The sequence below is a fragment of the Chanodichthys erythropterus genome, chromosome 8 (genome assembly GCF_024489055.1).
Source record: "Chanodichthys erythropterus isolate Z2021 chromosome 8, ASM2448905v1, whole genome shotgun sequence".
Lineage (NCBI taxonomy): Eukaryota > Metazoa > Chordata > Actinopteri > Cypriniformes > Xenocyprididae > Chanodichthys > Chanodichthys erythropterus.
Window position 1 is genome coordinate 33,569,097 of NC_090228.1, and position 23,317 is coordinate 33,592,413.

The following is a 23,317-nucleotide window of genomic DNA, read 5'->3' on the forward strand; positions in this document are numbered from 1 at the left end:
GTGTGCGCTCCCCAATGTCGATTTATCCTTTAGTAAGCCACAGTTAATTGAAGCACAACGTGCTGATGAAACTTTGAGTCACTGTATAGCGGTTACTGTTGAGCCATATGTTTTGTTAGAGCATCCTGTTGCATATTACCTGGACGATGGTGTCCTGATGCGTAAGTGGACTCCACGTCACGCAGAGAATGAGTGGAGCGCTGTCTTTCAAGTTGTTGTCCCAAAACCTTACAGGGAGCAGGTAATGTGTGTTGCGCATGATCATGAACTTTCTGGTCATGTTGGTATTCGAAAGACTTATGATAGTTTATTGAAGCATTTCTTTTGGCCGTCGATGAAATCAGATGTAGCCAAATTTTGTAGATCCTGCCATGCGTGTCAAATGGCAGGTAAACCAAATCAAGTGATTCCTCCTGCCCCACTGAAGCCCATACCAGTCCTCTGCGAACCGTTTGAACGAATTCTGATTGATTGTGTTGGTCCGTTGCCCAGAACAAAGTCTGGAAACACTTATCTATTAACGCTAATGTGTGCGTCAACCAGGTTTCCCGAGGCAATACCGCTCCGTTCTCTCAAAGCCCCTACGATTGTCAAAGCAATTGTTAAGTTCTGTACTACATTTGGAATGCCTAAATTCATTCAGTCTGATCAAGGCACGAATTTTATGTCCAGAGTGTTCGCGAAGGTAATGAAACAGCTAAATATCAAACATCAGGTATCCAGTGCCTACCATCCTCAGTCGCAAGGCGCTATTGAACGCTTTCATCAAACATTGAAATCGATGCTTCGAACCTACTGTGTTGAGCGTGAAAAAGAATGGGACGAGGAGATCCCGCTCTTGTTGTTTGCAGTTCGCAATACTACCCAAGCGTCACTTGGATTCAGTCCCTCTGAATTAATCTTTGGACACACCGTTCGTGGTCCACTGAAAATTTTGCAAGGGCAAATTCTTTCTCCTGTGTATCCGTCTCAAACTACCAATGTCCTAGATTATGTCAGTGCATTCCGTGAGCGACTACATACTATGTGGGAGTTGGCTAGACGCTCACTTGGTTCAGTGCAGACACAAATGAAAACTCGCTATGATCAAAAGGCAGTACAACGTTCATTTCGGACTGGAGATAAAGTTCTCATTTTGTTACCAGTGCCAGGTTCAGCTCTTCAAGCGAAATTCGCTGGTCCTTATGAGATTAAGGAGAAGCTAGGAGATACTGACTATGTTGTTGATACCCCTGACCGTAAAAGGAAGTCGCGGGTTTGTCACATTAATATGCTTAAAGCATACGTGTCCCGTTCGGATTCGAAAGATGTTAACATGCCTGTTGCTACTGTTGTTCCAGTTACTGTGCCACTGTCAGAATACTCACCTGAAAGTGATGATTTAAAGATGAATAGTGCCTCGTTCTTGTCTGCTCGTTTACCAAATTCTGAAACCTTGTCGAACTTGCCAGAAAAGCTGTCCCATTTATCAGTACCTGCTCAGGCTGACATTACTAATCTTATTAGTAAGTATCCGACCTTGTTCAATGATTTTCCCTCGACCACTCATGTAATAAAACACGATATAGATGTTGGTTGGCACACTCCAGTTAAACAGAATGCTTATCGTGTTAACCCAGTTAAAAGAGAGCTAATGAAGCAAGAAACTCAGTACTTACTAGAGCACAATCTAGCAGTTCCTAGTGCTAGTCCATGGTGTTCGCCATGTCTACTTGTCCCTAAGTCAGATGGTACCTCAAGGTTTTGTACGGACTACAGAAAAGTTAACGCTTTAACAAAAGCTGACTCCTTTCCACTTCCTCGCATGGAAGATTGCGTTGATCGTGTAGGTAATGCTAAATTTGTGACTAAACTTGATCTGCTCAAAGGATACTGGCAGGTGCCCCTCACGGAGCGAGCATCTGAGATCTCTGCTTTTGCCACCCCTGATGTGTTTTTACAGTATCGAGTTATGGCTTTTGGCCTTCGTAATGCTGGAGCTACCTTTCAGCGACTAATGTCCATGGTATTGTCTAATGTGTCTAATTGTGAGGCTTATCTTGACGACGTTGTATGCTATGCAGATACATGGGAAGACCACCTCAAAACCTTGGAGGATGTCTTCAAGCACCTGAGAGATGCTAATCTCACCTTAAACTTGTCAAAATGCGAATTTGGCTGTGCCACTGTTACTTACCTAGGAAAAGAGGTTGGTAATGGTCAGGTTTGTCCACTTAACTCAAAAATACAAGCCATCCTTGATTTCCCAGTTCCCAAGACTAGGAAAGAACTTCGCCGATTCCTCGGAATGACTGGTTACTACCGCTGTTTTTGCAAGAACTTTTCTGATGTTGCCAGTCCCCTCACTGGATTGTTACGTAAGGCAGTCTCATTTAAGTGGTCTTCAGGATGTCAATTCGCCTTTGAAGCCTTAAAGTCTTTACTTTGTAGTGCCCCTGTGCTTGCCGCGCCCTGCTTTGAAAAGTCGTTCATATTAGAAGTGGATGCTAGTGGTACAGGTGCGGGTGCCGTTCTACTTCAGACTGATGGTGCTGGTTTGAATCACCCAATTAGCTTCTTTTCAAAAAAATTCCACAAACATCAGCTTAACTACAGTACCATAGAAAAGGAAGCGCTTGCTTTGATTCTGGCTCTCCAACATTTTGAGGTCTATGTTGGTTCGAGCTCACAACCTGTTACTGTTTACACCGACCATAACCCTCTTATATTTCTTCAACGTATGTCTAATGCTAATCATCGTCTAATGCGTTGGTCACTAATCTGTCAAAGCTACAATCTGGAGATCTATCATAAAAAGGGTACCGACAATGTAATTGCTGATTCATTGTCCCGTGTTAATCAGTAAAACAGTATGTTTTATTTTGTGGGTGGGGGTGTTATGAGCAGAAGTTATTTATTCATTCATCCCATCCTTTTGTCCTGTGTGTTTTTTTTGTTTTTTTTAATTTCTGTGTATGTGCCTGCATGTTTGTATTACAGATGGGCGTGGCTTGTGATAACCTGTTGGAGGCTGCGATTGGTTCTCCTCCTCACCTGATCTGAATATAAAGACCGCCCCAAACACACTGAAGAGGCCATCATTGTGCCATCGTGTCGTTGATCGTTACCTATCTCATCATTACTTCGTATCGTTTGTTAGTCTAGAGTGTCGTGCCAGAGAGATTGATTGTGAGTGATTATTTGGAGTTTGTATTTGCGAGTGTGACTTACTGTAGTATTTTGTTTGTTGTTATTTCTTGTTTATTCGACCCACGCCTGTTTGACTACCGATTACTGGATACTGATTCTGCTTTGTTCGCTACTGACTTCTGTAAATATTACCTGTAAATACTTTTGTATATATCTTTGCCCAGTCGAGGGATGTAGGGGGTTGGACGCCATTTTATTTTGTATACATTTTTTTTTATATTGTTTTTGGTTAGGGAGATAGGTAAGTTTAAACTGTATTTTGTTTTCTTTATTTTCAACTAGGAATTGTAGAGGTTTAAAAAAAGGATTCTTTTGTTTATTATTTTGGCCTTGTCTGCCCCTGACGCTAACCTTCTGTAAGAAATAAAATCTTTTCTATTTGGAATCTCTCTGGTAGTGAGACTCATTTCTTCCTCTTCCTGTTGCGGCCGACCCCTAGACGGTCGTCTCACTCGTTTCACTGTATTTTTTCTGATGAATCAGAGATGATCATCACCAAACTTAGAAGAAAATAACTTAGATGAAATGTGTGAAACCATGTCCACCTATCTCTAGAAATGACATAGCAAATCCCTATTTATCATTGAAAAGACTAAATATTTAATGATATTCAAAGTAAAAACATTAACGAGGTATTAATGTAAGCATGAAATACAAGTTATGTTAATCATTTCTTCACTATTGTGACGTACACGGATCAGGCATAACATTATGACCACCTTCCGAAAATTGTGTTGGTCCCACTTTTTCTGCCAAAACAGCCCTGACCCGTTGAGGTATGGACACCACTAGACTCCTGAAGATGTGCTGTGGTATCTGGCACCAAGATGTTAGCAGTACATCCTTTAAGTCCTGTAAGTTGTGAGGTGGAGCCTCCATGGATAGTACTTGTTTGTTTAGCACATCCCACAGATGCTCGATTGGATTAAGATTTTTGGGGATTTGGAGGCCAAGTCAACACCTCAAACTCGTTGTGCTCCTCAAACCATTCCTGAACCATTTTTGCTTTGTGGCAGGAGCATTATCCTGCTGAAAGAGGCCACAGCCACAGGGAAAATTGTTTCCATGAAAGGGTGTACATGGTCTGAAACAATGCTTAGGTAGGTGGTACGTGTCAAAGTAACATTCACATGGATGGCAGGACCCAAAGATTACCAGCAGAAACCAGAAACCTTTTTCCCATAGTGCATCCTGGTGCCATGTGTTCCCCAGGTAAGTGATGCTTACAAACAAACTGTGATGTTTATTCTGACACCTTTCTATCAGAACCAGCATTAACTTCTTGAGTAATTTTAGCTACAGTAGCTCATCTGTTGGATCGGACCACACGCAAAATGTTCACTTGCTGCCTAATATATCCCACCGACTAACAGGTGCCGTGATGAAGAGATAGTCAGTGTTATTCACCTGCCAGTGGTCATAATGTTATGTCTGATCGGTGTATATGTGACTGAAATGGTTTCTGAAATGAACAAATGTATGATTGTGGTTTGCTATTGGTGGATCTAATTTGAGTGACAGGTTGCCCCTTCCACACACTAGTAAACACGTCATCAGAGGAAAGATGTCACCGCTAAAGGGAGGGGAAGTTATTTTGAGTAAAGATTATGAGTGCACATAAATTTAACAAAATATTGATATGCACAGATAAATAATTGAAAATAAATACTGCTGTATTCAAAAAAACAAAAAAAAAAGGATTGAAGAACCTGCTTTACAGGCACGTCTGTTTTACACACGTCACTCAAACACAGAAGCAGGAAACAGGAAGCTCTTCAGATCAGAGAAAATGAAACTGAAGTGTAGTTGATCTGTTGTGTGTTTGTGTCTCTGTATTCATGCAGTAAAATGGCAGAAGCCAGAATTTCTCAGGATCAGTTCCTGTGTCCATTGTGTCTGGATCTGCTGAAGGATCCAGTGACAACTTTGTGTGGACACAGTTACTGTAAGAGCTGTATTACAGGCTGCTGGGATCAGGAGGATCAGATGAGAGTCTACAGCTGTCCTCAGTGCAGACAAACCTTCAGTCCAAGACCTGCTTTAGCTAAAAACACCATGCTGGCTGAAGTGGTGGAAAAACTGAAGAAGACTAAAATTACTGCTGACTGTTACGCTGGAGCTGGAGATGTGCAGTGTGACGTCTGTACTGGAAGAAAACACAAAGCCGTCAAGTCCTGTCTGGTGTGTCTGGAGTCTTACTGTCAGAATCACCTTGAACAACATGAGAGTTTGCTTAAAGGAAAGAGACACAATCTGACTGATGCCACTGGACGACTGCAGGAGACGATCTGCCTGAAACACAACAAGATCCTTGAGGTTTTCTGCCGCACTGATCAGAAGTGTATATGTGTGCTGTGTACGATGGATGAACATAAAAACCACGACACTGTATCAGCTGCAGCACAGAGGACAGAGAAACAGGTAATTTTGTTTATGGGGTCTAATTGAATACATTTACATCATTTAATGTCTGTTTTCCCCCCTTTCTGTCTGAACTGTTTTAGTTTCAGTTTCTTGCCTTTCAAAAATCGCAGTCTGCTCTGATTGGTCAGCTGACACAGTCTGTTGTGATTGGTCTAATGCTTAGAGTGCGTGTTGGAAATGTAATGCACTTTATCATAACCAGCAATGTAGAGGTGGACGGATACAGGACGTATTGTCGCTGGAATGGCACAATGACTGCTGCTTATATACGCTTGTACTGGTGATTGACAGGAATTGACAGACTCCTTAATAGGATTTCTTTAAACCAGCATTTACTCATGTTATTACAAACTGGTATGACTTTTTTTTTTTTTTTACCTGAGGAACACAAAAGAAGGTATTTTAAGGATTGTCTCATCTGTCCATATACAGGTGCTGGTCATATAATTAGAATATCATCAAAAAGTTGATTTATTTAACTAATTCCATTCAAAAAGTGAAACTTGTATATTATATTCATTCATTACACACAGACTGATATATTTCAAATGTTTATTTATTTTAATTTTGATGATTATAACTGACAACTAAGGGAAATCCCAAATTCAGTATCTCAGAAAATTAGAATATTGTGAAAAGGTTCAATATTGAAGACACCTGGTGCCACACTCTATTCAGCTAATTAACACAAAACACCTGCAAAGGTCTTTAAATGGTCTCTCAGTCTAGGTCTGTAGGCTACACAACACATGGGGAAGACTGCTGACTTGACAGTTGTCCAAAAGACGACCACTGACACCTTGCACAAGGAGGGCAAGACACAAAAAGTCATTGCAAAAGAGGCTGGCTGTTCACAGAGCTATGTGTCCAAGCACATTAACAGAGAGGCGAAGGGAAGAAAAAGATGTGGTAGAAAAAAGTGTACAAGCAATAGGGATAACCGCACCCTGGAGAGGATTGTGAAACAAAACCCATTCAAAAATGTGGGGGAGATTCACAAAGAGTGGACTGCAGCTGGAGTCAGTGCATCAAGAACGACTACGCCCAGACGTATGCAAGACATGGGTTTCAGCTGTCGCATTCCTTGTGTCAAGCCACTCTTGAACAACAAACAGCGTCAGAAGCGTCTTGTCTGGGCTAAAGACAAAAAGGACTGGACTGCTGCTGAGTGGTCCAAAGTTATGTTCTCTGATGAAAGTAAATTTTGCATTTCCTTTGGAAATCAGGGTCCCAGAGTCTGGAGGAAGAGAGGAGAGGCACACAATCCACGTTGCTTGAGGTCCAGTGTAAAGTTTCCATGGTCAGTGATGGTTTGGGGTGCCATGTCATCTGCTGGTGTTGGACCACTGTGTTTTCTGAGATCCAAGGTCAACGCAGCTGTATACCAGGAAGTTTTAGAGCACTTCATGCTTCCTGCTGCTATCCAACTTTATGGAGATGCAGATTTCATTTTCCAACAGGACTTGGCACCTGCACACAGTGCCAAAGCTACCAGTACCTGGTTTAAGGACCATGGTATCCCTGTTCTTAATTGGCCAGCAAACTCGCCTGACCTTAACCCCATAGAAAATCTATGGGGTATTGTGAAGAGGAATATGCGATATGCCAGACCCAACAATTTAGAAGAGCTGAAGGCCACTATCAGAGCAACCTGGGCTCTTATAACACCTGAGCAGTGCCACAGACTGATCGACTCCATGCCACACCGCATTGCTGCTGTAATTCAGGCAAAAGGAGCCCCAACTAAGTATTGAGTGCAGTACATGCTCATACTTTTCATGTTCATACTTTTCAGTTGGCCAAGATTTCTAAAAATCCTTTCTTTGTATTGGTCTTAAGTAATATTCTAATTTTCTGAGATACTGAATTTGGGATTTTCCTTAGTTGTCAGTTATAATCATCAAAATTAAAAGAAATAAACATTATAAATATATCAGTCTGTGTGTAATGAATGAATATAATATACAACTTTCACTTTGTGAATGGAATTAGTGAAATAAATCAACTTTTTGATGATATTCTAATTATATGACCAGCACCTGTATTTAAAGTTAGTAAGGTCCAAAAGTTCCAATCTTCAAAAGGACATTAAGGTAATATAAAATAAATCAATAATACTCCAATTGGGTAATCTAAGGCTGTATCCCAATTCAGAGCACTTTGAAGGCTGCAAAGGTCAGACCCAGCATTGTTAAATAGGGCAGTCTAGCTTAGGAGGACTGTTCTTGTTGCCTATCAACTGTGACAGCTGCCGTTGACGACCGGCAGTAACGTTTGTACTGGACTTTTCAAAAGTTACATTCAACTGCCTAAAAATGAAACAGGGTTCTCAACCTAATCTAAATATGTTCACCTTAGTGTAAACTATATAAAATTGCATCTTAGTAAGGTATGTCAACATTTGAACTGCTTTATATATTTTTACTTTTATTTTTACACTTGTATCATTAGAAACATTAGATTTTTTGATTAGGTAGAACTTAATACTTACATTTAACACAGTCTGCCTTCAAAAGGTGCAGCCTCTGAATTGGGATGCAAAGTGTCGTAAATCAAATGTGGTGACCTATTTATCCATGAGAACATTCATGAGCAAGTGACGTTTGATGTTATTGACGTGCCACCATATTTGATTTGAGCTCTAGAAATAGAGACGTTCTTCAAAATGTCTTCTTTTGTGTTATGAAAGAGAAAAACAAGTATGGACAGACATGAAGATGAGTAAACAATGAAAGAATTTACATTTCTGGGTGAACTATCCCTATTAAAACTAGTCATTGATTAAATAATTCTGGCATTTATGAATGAACCCTATAGTCTTATCATGCAAGATATTTAATCCCTCAGTCTCACCACTTTACTGATACTGGATTCATATCTGTTTACTTGATGATTTATGTGATGTTTCTCCTGTTATTGGTTTATCCTTTAGCACCAGCTGAAGGAGACACAGAGGTCGTTCCAGCAGAGGATCCAGCAGAGAGAGAAAGATCTTCAGCAGCTGAGAGAGGCTGTGGAGTCTCATAAGGTGAGTCTGGAGAAGTAGAAAAGTTTGAGAAGTCTCAGTCAGGACTCACTGAAGCCACTGTGTGATTGTGATGTGTGTCCTAACAGCACTCTGCACAGACAGCAGTGGAGGACAGTGAGAGGATTGTCAATGAACTCACCCCCCCCATCGAGAGAAGCCGCTCTGAGGCCACACAGTGGATCAGAGATCAGGAAAAGACTGCAGTGAGTCGAGCTGAAGGACGATTGGAGCGTCTGGAGCAGGAGATCAAAGATCTGAGGAGGAGAGATGCTGAGCTGGAGCAGCTTTCACACACACAGGATCACATCCATTTCCTGGAGGTAACAGAGATCTAGAAGAACAGGATCATAGTGGACTTGAGCAAGAGACTCAAAGAGGAACATTTCATGAGAGCAGAATGAGCTGTTGACTGAAATGTTGATCTGTGTGTTCGGTTATTATATAATTAACAGTCAGACCGATCATCTTCTTTTGAGAGATACACAGTTACAAATGCAGTTCAGCTCTGGAAATCTCTTAGGAAATATTTTTCTGAAAGATATACTACTGCTCAAAACGTTACTAATATTTTTTAACAATGTGAAATCCATGAACTTGATGATACCAGTTTTACCCAGCTAGATTTCCCTTTACTTATCTCTTTATCGTTTTACAATTTTTTGTTTACCAAAATCAGATAATTTTCAAACCTGCTGTAACCTCTTATAATAATTTTCATTACACATTAATGAATTTGACAGTGTCCTCAAACAGGAAGTGAGGCTGTATATTAGCAACGCTTCAGTGTATTTAAAACACAAAACCTGATATTGGAATTGTGTCCTAAGAGCCACTAACTGTTCAAAAGATATAAAAAATGTTCAAACTACTCATTGCCTTTGAACTGCTTTTCCTGATCAAATCTACTCAACCCTGTCATGTGACTCCATTGATGCTCTTGATCTGTTACATTTATGTTATTGGCAAATGTTTGATCATCAAGTGTTTTCCTAGAAAGTTCACATATGGTGTAAGTGTCAAACACTAGTCAAACTTATAGCTCTAACATGATATAATGAAGATGAGAAGAATGAATCTGATGCAGTGAAAGTGCTGGATTGAGGAGAGTTACTAAAGATCAACAAGAGCTGCTCTGACTGTAGTGCAGGTTATTGGCTGAAGTGTGGAGGTGATGAGCTTTGATTTCTGTTTTCTGTAGAGTTTCCAGTCTCTCTCAGCTCCTCCTGAATCTACAGACGTAAATGACGATCCCTTCAGTTCTCTCTCCTCTTTTGATGGTGTGAGAGAATCTGTCCTTCAGCTGAGAGACAAACTGGAGGATTTCTGCAAAGAGGAGCTCAAGAAGATCTTTGACAGAGGTGAAGTCCTGATTGATGAATTTATTTTGACAACTAACAGAAAGTTAAACATTGAGTATTTGCTTTTTCAGTTGCAAGTTTTTGAAGTGGAGTGAGAATCCATATGCAGTTTTATTTTTGTCAGAGTCAAACAGTACAGGGTCGAGACACAGCAATGGCAACAGAGAAGACAAAACAGAATCGTGAACACGTGCCTTTAAAGTCCTAATGAAATCATAGTTTTTTGTCTTTTAGCATGAATATGTTAGTCTTACTGTAATCTACAACACCAGCGCCCGTTAAGGGGGACACGAGCATCTGTTAATTCAGGAGTGAAACATCTGCAAATGTGAAGAGAAGGCAAAACAGAATCGTGAACAGGGACAGACAGAAATCAGGCAAAAGGTCAGAGCATGCGGCTTACAATCACAATCTAATGAACAGGCAGTAGTAGGGGCAGGCAGCAGAGAATCGAACAACAGGAAACAGTCCAAGATCAAACACAAAGTAACCATTTACAAAAGAAATGCTGAGATTTGACCACTTTAGCTAATCAAGACTTCGCAATGATGGTGTGTGTGTGGCATTCTTAAATAGTGTGTGTAATCAGTCCCAGGTATGAAAGTCTATGGGAAATGGAGTCTGAATAGAAAACGTGAGAGGGAGCCTCACCTGTAACAGAGCCAAACAAGAATTGCTAGAGTGAGTCTATACTGTTGAGCAAACTCATGTGACAAAGTTGCTAGCAGCCCCTGAGTCTGATAAAGTGGAGGTAGATATAGTCTTGTCTTGGACAATTATCTTCACTGGCATTTTCACACAGGGGGAATAATTTAGCTCCGCATGAGCATTCACCGGTTTGGAGTTGTATGAAGTAGGACATGGCGTCTTCAGGTGTCCGGCTTAGCCACAGTTTGGAGTTTCAGATTTAATCCCTTTCTGAACAGCAGTTTTAGAGTATCCTCCAGCCAAGTTAGTTTGTGCCCCGAGAGTGCGAAACAACATTGCATATTCCGATGCCATTTTCTTCCTCCTAACATAGAGCAAGCAGCTGGTCACCAGAACACTTACCTCCAGCTGGATGTTTGAATACTTCTCTGAAGTGCTGAAGAAATATATTAAAGGATGGGAAAGTTGTTCCATCATCTCTCCAAACAGCGCTGGCCCAGTCTGGCCCAAGCTGTTCTGGTTAGCAGCGAACAGACAAAAGATATTCTGCTCGAATCTGTGGGATACATGGTAGGTTGCTGGTTTTTCGCTGGGTCGCGTGAAATTTTTCATGGAATGCTAGACGTGTGTTCATGCTGGCGGGAGGATTGGGGATGTTGTTATCGGGAGTAGTCACTGATGCTGCCACGGTGTCTGTGCGAGTAATGCATAGGCCTTGTAGCGTTTTGATGTGTTCTTTAGTCAGAGAGGTTAGGCGATTGAGCTGATGCTGATGCTGATACATCACAAGCTGGTGGGCTTGTGCTTGTGCCGGTTGATTTCCAGTTCCGGTGAGAGAATGCTGTGCGCACTGAATATGTTATCTACAACACCAGCACCCATAAAGGGGGACACAACGCCTGTTAATTCAGGAGTGAAACTGCAAATGTGAGATTTTACTAGCAAACCTTTAGTCATCTACTAGAGGGGGCAATTTGACTATTCTCCTACCTAATCATTGGCTATGGTTACAACAGGTTGGGTGCAACTAAAAGATAAAAGTGTGTGTGTGTGTGGGGGGGGGGGGGTACGGGGTGTGCCCTAAAAGGTTGAAAACCCTTGATCTATAAGATAGTGTGCTCAAAAACAATTACAAAATTCACATTTAGAAGATATAAGTGGTCAAAACTTACAGTGTCTCACTTTTTGATGACATCAATCTGCACAGATTTTCTGTCCAATCAAATGCTCTCTAGAATCTGAAGCTGCATCTGAAATCAGTCACTTGTTCACACATTTACCATTCTCTACATGGTGATTGGCACACAGTGCACTATATAGGGGATAGGGAACAATTCAGACAGAGTAAATACTTTTCTTTGATGCAAATGAAGTCTGGTTTCTAGTTAGTTTTACGTGAATAGTATATACTTGTAGACGTGTGTGTGGTTCTAAATGAAAACAAATAACAAACATAAATAACAACATTGTGAAATAAGTATCCATATATATTCATTCCAATAGCTAAATTGTCACAAACATGTCACAAATTATACTGAAAATAACTGCTTAATCAAGCAAAAGTATAAAACTATACAATATAGATAAATAATATGTGCACTAGATCCACAAAACGTTAATATACACACAAAGAAACAAAAGTCATAAACATCACATATCAGCGCATCAATATCCACCAGAGATGCGCATACAAGATTATTCTGTGATTTTTGCTGCATTTCTTATAATAATCACACTCTTCATGTCTGTTGATTTCACAGTCTCTTCCACCAACATTGTTTCCAGGACCAGGAACAACTTCCAACAATGTAAGTCATTGAGAAAACAAGCAGAAAAACTCACTGAGTGTGTTCATGTTCTTCCTGTAGAAGGAGAAAGAAAACATGACAGAAGAGTTTTATAGTTGATCATTTAATGATGATTTGCACAGGATATTTGGTAAACTGTACTGAGACACTGATGATATATTGAACATGAAGAGTTAAACGTTAAAAGATCAGGGGGCGTATTCACAAAAATGTTATCTTACCACTAAGAGTTATCCTAAATGGCAGTAAAAGTTATTAGCTAAGTTTTCTCTTAAAACCTATTCACAAAGCTGCAGAGACCAACTTTTCCTAAGGAACAGACTGAAGTCTTAAGCTAAGAGAAAGGGTGGGGTTGACCTTGTTGCTATGGACTATACACACAGTGATTGGCTGATGGGGAGGAGTCTCTGTCAGCAATTTAATCATAGAAATATTGTAAAATGATGTATAATGTTGCCATATATAAATAAAGGTTTTAAAATAAAAACGATGCCATATTTAAATAAGGATTTTAAAATAAAAATGTTGCCGTATTCAATTAAAGGTTTTAAAATGTAGGTGTGTCACTAAGTGTCACTAATTAAACTAGTATATGTTCAGCTAATTGTCCACCTCTTACATGTTTATGTCTCGAGAGATTGCAGAATTCAAGTGACAAATTGTGTTTTATTGTTACGTCCCAGTCTAGGAGCATTGAGGAGTAACATAGGGAAAAATTTGTATTATTGTAGGAGCATCTAGCAATTTCTTTGTTTCTGAATCACTAAATCAGCTTCAGGAATGGGCATAAACCAAAATAATAACAAACAAAACAGAAAATAACTACTTTAAAAAAGTTACCTTAACCTAACAAAGAAAAATTAAACATAAATACATCAAACTTCCCTATTTCCCTATCTGTTCAAAACCAGGAGAAAAATTGCTTCTAAACAAAATAGGCACCCATTCCCTACAAGTGGCATTGCTCTATTTACAGATTACCTTTTAATTACGACACAATATTAAACATAATAAAACAAACTCCTACTGAGTAGTGACATTTCCCTGTTTACAGATTATCTTTTAATACCGACATAGAATTAGCAAAAATAACCAAAGAAAAAGAAGGTGGGAAAAACAGTGGGAAAATATTGTTGGGCATACAACAGGCTATTTCACTCAAGTCAACTTTACAACAGAACGCTGACACCAACGCATCCTCCCGGCAGAACACACACTCAGAGCCATGCCTCTCTTGGATTGTGCAGAAGCACATTTTTAAAGGATGAATGTCAAAAGAGCCAATCCGCTTTTCCACATGACTAGTTGGAACCTGGAGCAATGAGGAAAGAGAAACTCAAAAGGAAAAAGAAAACATAACCACCAATCACAGTATAATATTACATATGTCAGAGGACGTAACATTTATTAAAAAAAAGTTTTGGAGGAGCACATGCAAATGGTCTATCTAATCAGCTTTAGTGGAGGTACATATACACAGACGAGAGCCTACTCGCATAGTTACCTCGACAGTTTTCTGCATTCCTCCCCCAACCCATTACTCACTTTCGGCTGGCTGAGGATATGAGGAGAACTCTGGATTTGGGCCAGCTCGGAGCCCTCGATCCCCTTGGACAGCACGCCAAATGCACTTATTATATATTCAGTGGTGGTCAGAATTATTGGCACCCATGGTAAATATGATCAAAGATGACTATCAAAATAAATCTGCATTGCAAAAATCTAACCTTTCATTGAAGGAAAAGAATTGAAGGTGGGGGGGAAAATCACATTATGAAATAAGTGTTTTTCTTTTTGTTGACCACAATTATTGGCACCCTTTTATTCAATACCTTTTGCCAAGATAACAGCTCTGAGTCTTCACCTATAATGCCTGATGCGTTTGGAGAACACCTAACAGGAGATCAGAGACCATTCCTTCATACAAATTCCTCATACAAAGATCCTTCAGATTCCCAGATCCATGTTGGTCCTTCTTCTCTTCAGTTCACTCCACTCATTTTCTTTAGGGTTCAGGTCAGGCGACTGGGATGGCCATGTCAGAAGCTTCATTTTGATGTTTGTTTTGGATCATTGTCCAATCCAACCACAACTTATTATTGGATTTCTAGCAGAAGTGGTCAGGTTTTTTTTTTTTTTTTAGTATTTGATATCGTCCATGATACCATATATCTGAACAAGATGTCTAGGACCTCCAGCAGAAAAATAGGCCCACAACATTAAAGATCCAGCAGCATATTTAACTGTGGACATGGGGTACTTTTTATCCATGTGTGCACCAAACCCATCTTTTTCTGCACATCAGAACTATATTCTTTGGTTTTTCTCATTGTGATGAATGATTAAGGGAATTTGGCCTTTGTGTTTCCTCATGTTTATACTCCTGTGGAACAGGAAGTCATGGCTGGACAATTTCATGGTCATGATCACCATGGTGTGCTAAAAATAAGAATGGGACTATACTTAAGAGATATATTACTCATAAAAAATTCTAAGGGTGCCAATAATTGTGGCCAATGTGTTTTGGAGAAAAACATTTATTGATTATTTATGATTTTCCCCCCACTTTCAATTCTTTTCCTTCAATGAAAGGTCAGATTTGTTTTATAATTTTATGAATTAAAGATCAAAAGGATAAACAATGCAGATTTATTTTTACAGTCATCTTTGATCATATTTACCAAGGGTGCCAATAATTCTGACCACCACTGTATATTTATTTTACTCTATTTGATCATTTGTAAGTGTGAAAACAACTTCCACAGGTAATCGGGCATTAATATTTATCTATTAAAGATTTATTTTCGGCATTTTATCATAAATTCCAATGTATAACTCAAAATATGTATTGCATTTATGAAGAAAAGGCTTAGCACCCAAGGCTCTATCGCTATTGCCTCAATGGTGTACAGTATCTTTTGGCACCAAGAATCATTTTAGGACTGTTTTTAATTTTGTCTTAGTGACTTAGGAGTCCTCTTGACTACTCGTAGCGTTTCACATATTTAGGAGCTACTTTTAGTGCTAAAATACTCTTAGAGCAAAAATTTAGGAGTACTAAAATTAGGACTGACATGCCCATTATTTTTAAGAGTTTCTTCTTAATTGGCAAGTTAGGAGCTACTTTTAGCCTTAAGATGTTTTATGAATATGGCCCCAGATTCATAATTACTGATTCTAATGTGTTTTATCTCCATCAGATTCCCATCAGCTCACTCTGGATCTGAACACAGTGAATAAACTCCTCCATCTGTCTGAGAGGAACAGAGTGATTACTAACACTGACACAAAGCAGTGGTATCCTGATCATCCAGACAGATTTGATTATTATGCTCAGGTGTTGTGTAGAGAGAGTGTGTGTGGACGCTGTTACTGGGAGATTGAGTGGAGTGGTGATGTGGATATATCAGTTTCATATAAGAGCATCAGCAGGAAGGGACGGGGTGATGAGTCTGTGTTTGGATATAATGATCAGTCCTGGAGTTTATACTGCTCTTCCTCCAGATACATATTCTATTACAATAAGATAAAGACTAAACTCCCTGTAAAGTCCATCAGCAGTAGAATAGGAGTATATGAGGATGATGATGCTGATGATGATGATGATGACGACGATGATGATGATGACGACGATGAAGATGTAGAGCCCATCAGCAGTAGAGTAGGAGTGTATGTGGATCACAGAGCAGGAACTCTGTCCTTCTACAGCGTCTCTGGAGACACAATGATCCTCATCCACACAGTCCAGACCACATTCACTCAAACGCTCTATCCTGGCTTTGGGGTTTATGTTGGATCATCAGTGAAATTGTGTTGATGAATCAGAATCGACTGCAGAGAGATTCTACCCACAATGACATCTGTCATTTAGTGACATTCGCTCAGTTCTGTCAGTTTTCATGCAAAGATGACATTGTTTGAGATATCTTTGTTATGACAACTTGACATGAACCAATACATCATAACTTATCAGTGTCTTTGTCTTGACATTACCAAGACAACATAACCTGTCATAAACATGACATAGCAGATTAATTATCAAACTTAAGAAACTACTTAGCTTTATGTGTTAACATTACATTACATTATTTTGCTAACACTTTAGTATAGGGAACACATATATACTATTAACTATGACTTTTCCCTCAATAAACTCCCAATTTACTGTTTTTTAGTAGTTAATTGTTAAGTTTAGGTATTGGGTAGGATTAAGAATGTAGAATAAGATCAGGCAGAATAAGGCATTAATATGTGCTTAATAAGTACTAATAAATGTCCAATATTCTAGTAATATGCATGCTAATAGTAATAAGTTGAGGTCAAGAAAAATATTCATGACACTATTATAATGCCCTCATGACAGCCAATGTTAAAACCAACCACATGACAGTTTAATGTAATGTTAACTTATAAAGCTAAATAATGGCAAGTTGTCGTAAAAAAGACATCTCAAACAATGTCATCTTTGCAATAAAAATTAAATAATTGAGCAAATGATATTTAATACTTTAATACTCTGATACTGGTATGTTGTTGATCCCACGTCACAAACTCGCATCATTCGGTGGTCGGACATTTTGCATCTCTGCCCCCACACTCTGGAACTCCATTCCGAAGCACATTCGAGACCTGTCATCAATACATGATTTCAAAACCCATATTAAAACTTATCTTTTTGTTTCTTGATTCTCTGACCTCTGATTGTATGATGTTATGTGTTATGCCTTTGTTGTCTTTGTATTGTTTACCTGTCTATTGTAATTTGTGTTATAACATTGTACAGCGACCTTGTGTTTATAGAAAGGCGCTATATAAAATAAACGTATTATTATTATTATTATTAATGACAGTTGTCATAAACATGCATAAAACCTCCTTCATATTCATGTCATGTCATGATTATGAAGGGGTCATGCACACCCCTTCAAGGAAAGTCATTCAATTCTTATTGTAGTGTCACATAAATCATTTTTATTATTACTGTAAAAATTACCTTTCATTAAAATATATTAAAAAAGTCATTTGTAAAATTAATAAATGTCAAAAGTTCTTTTTTAGGTGAACTATCCCTTAAATGATGAAGTGTAATGTTTCAATAGAGGATGTCAAACACTCTCATTAACTTTTTCTGCATCTAGAAGCACCCTTAGAGATGAGAGATCCATGTGATCTATACAATGATGTTTGACCATCCTGAAAGATCCCAATCCCACATGATTATGACCTTTTGTCAGTATTTCTACATTTTAAAGAAACCTTCTGTACCTGAAAAACTGTTAACTTCTGTGCATTTATTGTGTGTAATTAGCTTCTTTGCTCTTATATTTAACAAAATAACCAAACAATCTATATTGTGATATATCGTTATTGTTATCCAGGGCTGCCAACTTTTGAGTTTTGAGTGAACATCCTTCCACATATCCATCCTTCCACAACGCAGGAAGTTCTTGAGGTTCACTTTCGGGGGCGAGGTGGTCGAGCAGATGCTTAAATATAGAAATGCTTAAATGCTATATGAGTGGAAAGTACCTAACATACTTAAATGCTTGAATGCTATATGAGTGGAAAAAAAAAACTTAGTAGCATAGATGTATGGTATAAACAATTGTATTTGACTTCCTTTGTTTATTATGGTGTGAAAAACAGAAACAAGTGTAAAACGTGTGGGAAAAAGTGTGAAAATTAAGTTCAATGAACTAAATTTTTGTAACCAACAACAAAGTCAGTGACAGGGCACATGGAGGTGAAGAGAAAGTATTTGAACCACAAGCGGAGGTGGAAGTAAGGAAGGCTTAGGTAAAGAAGGGGAAAAGTGCTAGAAGAAGACAACAGCGGAAGTGACAGTGGAAGGACACCAAGATGATTCAACAGGATCTACAAAGGCTGATAATCCTACAACAGGAAGAGTTGGCGGGGGAAAGGACCTTGGAATTCCCTAAAAAGAAGTATAAAAAGACTGAGGAGTGAAGCACCCCTCAGATACTGCCTGCATTAAGTGTGAAGGACACCTGGTACCCTATCAAGGGACACTTAACAGCATCTCCAATATTGCTGATTAGAGTTTTACTTAAGAGTTTTTAGTTTAGTTGATTTTAAGTTTTATTTTATTTTGCAATAACTGTTTTGTATTGTAACTAATAAAATAAGCGTTTTTATTGTAACTATTGCCTTCTGTAAGACTTGACTTATTACTACAAACTGAGCCTTAACAAAGAACTACCACAAGGGAGTCTTCTACATCATTCCTAAAGAACTTCAACCTGCGGGTGGGTGTGTACTTTATGGTTTAGGCTAGATTTGACTGACCTTACCCTACCTGACTAATCATAGGGTTAAAGGTGTAAGACAAAAAGGTCACACTAAAGAACACTCTCCTCTACAGCTCTCCTTGGGAGATTCTGATCAGTAGGGACCTTTTGGCTCAGGCAGAGGGCACAATATTTCACCCCCGCCCAGAACTGTGGAAACTGTGGGCTTGGCCTCTGAGGGGGCCAGCTCATAGATTCTGGTCTCTCAACTTTAGTTGTTGAGACCATCCTCTACTCCAGAGCTCCCTCCACGAGGAAACTGTATGCGCTGAAGTGGAGAGATTTCACTTCATGGTGCAGTGGTCATCAGTTGGACCCAAAGTTCCTGCAAGAGCGATTCACTGCAGGGTTATCTAATATAAAGATCTATGTGTTAACCATAGTTGCTTACCAAATTCCTTTGGGTGGTATGTCTTTAGGAAGAGACCCATTGGTTACACATTTCCTCTGTGGCACCCTGAGGCTGAGGCCTTTCCTTGGCTTCCTTTGATCCTATTGAAGAGGTTCCAGTCAAGTTCCTGACTCTCAAGACTTTGTTCCTCTTAGCTATTACTTTCTCTTAAAAGAATAGGCGATCTACAAGCTTTGTTGCTTGCCCCGTTATGCTTGGAATTTGTGCCTGGTATGGTTAAGGCATAGCCTGGTAATACCAGACTCTGCTACTTCACTTTGCTTCGTAGACAGAGTCTGGAATGGCATAATAGAGAAGTGTTTTCTCTCTCGTTAGGGGGCGCTTGTCTGAAGTTTAAAATCATTGGTTACCCGTAAGCCAATCAGATACGTTTAGTTATGACGTATGTTATGTGCCTGTACAGCCGCATCGAAGCACAGACATCATGCATCGAACTCAAATCTATGATTGAACTTCCACTGTAAACCTGTTGTAAACACTTGATAAAACAAATGTTTATCAAACACTCTTCTTGTTCTGGCTTCAGTTTGAAAAAGAGTTGAATGTTCTCCATAACAGAGCGAATTGCATCCCGTGTCTCGTTTCCCATTTCCGCGGTCATTTCGGTTTTCGATTTCTCTAACCTACAATGTAAAATTGAAGAGTTGGAGGTGGGTTTGTTCCACTTTCTATGATAGGTTCAGTAGGTTCAAATGTTGCCTAATGTCAAACTATCAGGGACCTCTTGATAACAAAGAAACCAGTCTGAAGTGTTTCCTTTCATGGGTGAGCCTAATTCTATACTACTATTAGCTGTTTGAAACTGTGTAGATAAACTGTAAATACAAGTACCGAGTCTATATTTTGTAAATATGGCCTTTGGCTAAATGAGTTTATTGTGCTTTGGCTACAGTAGGTGAAGTAGTTCCGGTGTGAACAATGATCATACATTTCACTTCTGCACGTTTTGTCTTAAGAATAACTATAAACAAAATAAAAAAGTGATTACATGTTCAATTAATGTAAACTAAAGTGTTAAAAAAAAATTATATATATATATAATTATATATAATTATATATAATAAACAATGTCAAATACTATTCTATTCTCTTCCTCACTCCCTATTGATGTGCTCTACTATGAGTAGGAAGGGAAATCACCTCCCTGCAAGAGGGCTGCTGGAGGGAGTAGGGGGAGGCTGCAGACCTGGAGCTGGTAGATATAGGCCCCAAGCAGTTTTACGCCCCTGTTGTTCCTCATGCGTCCAGTAGGGGGAGGCTGTATATTATATATAGTAATATAATATATATAATATATATATATATATATATATATGAAGAGTTCATTTGCAAAAACCGATAAACGCCATTTTTAAAAAAAATGAACTAAGTGCTGTGCATTATTCTCCATATATAGCACGTTCTGTACCCTAAATCCATTTTGTCAGAAGAGCCGGTTTTGCCCACTTTCAGGCATCGCAAGTTCACGTTTTACAGCAGAAGCCGACAAGCGCCCTTGTTCAATAATAACCAACTGCAGAACCGCAGAACCATACGTCATGACAGTCTGAGGACGACAGCGCCAGACTAACAGCCTGAGGGCGGAAGTGGGCGGAGTAATAGTCTCACGTTGGATGTGGGCGGAGTTGACGACAAACAAGCAAACAATCATGGCGGAAGAAGCGAACACGGTAAAAAGTTTCTTTGTGTTGTGCTTTTAATCGATCACGTTTATGTGTTGTGTATTTATTCGATCGTTAACACTTAACATGACTCAGATATTTTGTAAATGGGCTTCAAAGTCACTTTATCACGTCTTTTGATATTTTACAAATCGTCTCACGTTGCTTGCGCCCAGGTGAATAAATACTATAGTCATTTATAGTAAATACTATAGTGTTTTTGAACCATACTATAGTACTATAAATACTTGAATTAATTTATTGTGGTAATTCTATAGTTGCTGTGATAATATGGCAGCTATAATAATATAAACAAATTACTTTACCCAATATTGTACTAAGTTTTCTACAATTTTAGGGTATATTATACTACAATATACACTACAGTTTACTGTAGTAAAAACTAAAGTATACTATTTATACTAGTTTATCAGTTCACTATAGTTAATATTATAGTATTATGTAGCATTCATTAGTGTTGTAAATACAGTATGGTTCAAAAACACTATAGTATTTACTATAGTATTTTTTCACCTGGGTGTTTACATATTCATGGTTTGTTATTTTACTTGTTGTTGGTACTGTATTTTATTTAATTGGTTACATTTTACAATACTGATCAGTGTTTTTGTGGATTTTAGAGGCATATTAGTATCGGGAGATGCTCCGCTTTACTTCATTTACAGCGATGCAAAACGTGCTGCAACAACTTCCACTGCCCAGTGCTCTTAAACCGACCAGACGGCACAGGTTGAATGCACAGCTTCAAATTCACTTAAAAAAAACTGTCGTTCATGGAGGTATGAACGTTTCTTTTGTATTCTGAATTTAAAATGTTGTTTTTGCAATGAAGTAAGTAGTAATTTTGACTTTAGAAGAATGAAACTTGTTTCTTTTATGCAATTTTTTTGGTTATATATCTAAGTTTTTCTTTGATTTTGCAATGCAGTAAATTGACAAGCAGAATCACCCCAGAACAAGAGAAGCTGATCAAAAACAAGGTTAGTTTTATAAGACTTTCATAAACACATAAGCTACTTATACAGATGGTGTGTTATATCTGTCACATCTTTTCAGGAATAACTTAATAATATTCTATTGTTTTAGAAACAGTTGACCGGCTGTGTGGGATCTTCATGTTAATGGTAAGCAAAAAAAAAGGAAAAGTTAAAAGTTTTTAAAAATGTATGAACTTCTCTTTTCATTAGAATGAAAAACATATATGAGGGCTTTTCATACTTTAAATAGTTAACCCTGGGTGATTGTTAACCCCAGGTAAACAGAATCCTGGGTTATCTTGATTCACGTTTCACACTGATCATCATTTACCTGAGGTTAACAATTAATCCTGAGTATTCATATGCACTGTACATTACTAAACCCTGGTTAACATCCTTATTTGCAGTGTCAGTGTCACTGATTGGATGAACAAAGCACACAATATGTTTTCATAAATGCTTAGGCATTGCACATCCTCATTACATATAGTCAACTTCCTCATTACATATAGATCAAGTTTATCCTGAATGAACATTTCAGACTATAAAAGAATTAAACAGTATTTTCTGCTCTGCAATTGTTGCATTTTCTGTCAGCATTTGTTTTTTTTTTTTTTTCTTTCCAATGCTGAATTTTCTATTTATATACAATGCACAGTGTTTCTGTGACTGTCAAAAGCATGTAAATATACAAGCAATATGTGGAGCGTTACTTTACCCACGGTTAAAAGTGGTGTTTAGGACGACGATAACCCGGGGTTAAATGTAGCGTGAAAAGCCATGTGAATTGCTTGCCTTTTAAAAAAAAAAAAAAAAAAATTATACTGAACATAACTGATTAATTTCATTGGTGACAGAGTATGATTTAAGTCTTCAATATATAAACATGAGAAAAACAGAATGTCAAAACTTTATTATACATGCTGTGCTGCATCCTGACTACAACACAAAGTGTTGTTAAATACACTTTTAACATCTCATCCCATTTGTTTATACCCTTCTCTCATGAAGGAACCACGGATCACAGAAGACTTCTGCGCTGCACAACAATCAAAGGTCTTTACGGGTTTAGTGGAAGAGCTGTGCTTTCTGATATTGAAAGAAAAAGACCAGGAACAAGAACTTTCACAGGCTGAAACAGATGATGACAGACAACTGGCCAAAGAGCCTTTAGTGTTTTGCTTTCAAATTAAGGATGATATGGACATTTTACAAAAAAAGTTTATTTTTTTAGATTTAATTTGTCATCATGTACCTGCTGTTCAATCTACACTCAATTTGGTTTGATTTTGTATTTTTTTAGAGCAAAGCACAGCTAGTGGCTATATAATGCTTTTGCTCTTACATTTTAGTACATTTTATTAAAATTAAATAAATATCTTTTGTTTTTGGGTTTGATGGATCTGAATGTGTTTAATTCATGCATTCTAGTGTACAACCGTGTAATGCGTATTATATATTATGAAAAACAATGATTCATTCT

At 38.4% G+C, this 23,317-nt stretch overlaps 1 protein-coding gene and 1 long non-coding RNA gene across 2 annotated transcripts; both read left to right on the forward strand.

Moving 5' to 3' along the window:
• The first annotated feature begins 4,978 nt into the window (after positions 1-4,978).
• Positions 4,979-17,410, forward strand: LOC137024791 (tripartite motif-containing protein 16-like). The gene is made up of 6 exons (XM_067392671.1): positions 4,979-5,610; positions 8,546-8,641; positions 8,728-8,961; positions 9,840-9,999; positions 12,408-12,455; positions 15,656-17,410. Exons 1-6 carry the CDS (start codon positions 5,038-5,040, stop codon positions 16,270-16,272), a joined length of 1,728 nt encoding a protein of 575 aa, XP_067248772.1. The 5' UTR covers positions 4,979-5,037; the 3' UTR covers positions 16,273-17,410.
• Positions 17,411-20,690: 3,280 nt separating this feature from the next.
• On the forward strand, positions 20,691-23,317 carry LOC137024810 (uncharacterized). The gene is made up of 5 exons (XR_010895755.1): positions 20,691-20,845; positions 21,478-21,636; positions 21,786-21,837; positions 21,944-21,981; positions 22,846-23,317. It is a non-coding gene; the product is annotated as an uncharacterized lncRNA (long non-coding RNA).

Coding starts and splice junctions, on each gene's coding strand:
- LOC137024791 (XM_067392671.1), top strand. CDS start 5,038: ATGGCAGAAGCCAGAATTTCTCAGGATCAGTTCCTGTGTCCATTGTGT. Junction 8,642..8,727: donor AGGCTGTGGAGTCTCATAAG/GTGAGTCTGGAG, acceptor GTGTCCTAACAG/CACTCTGCACAGACAGCAGT. Junction 8,962..9,839: donor ATCACATCCATTTCCTGGAG/GTAACAGAGATC, acceptor TGTTTTCTGTAG/AGTTTCCAGTCTCTCTCAGC.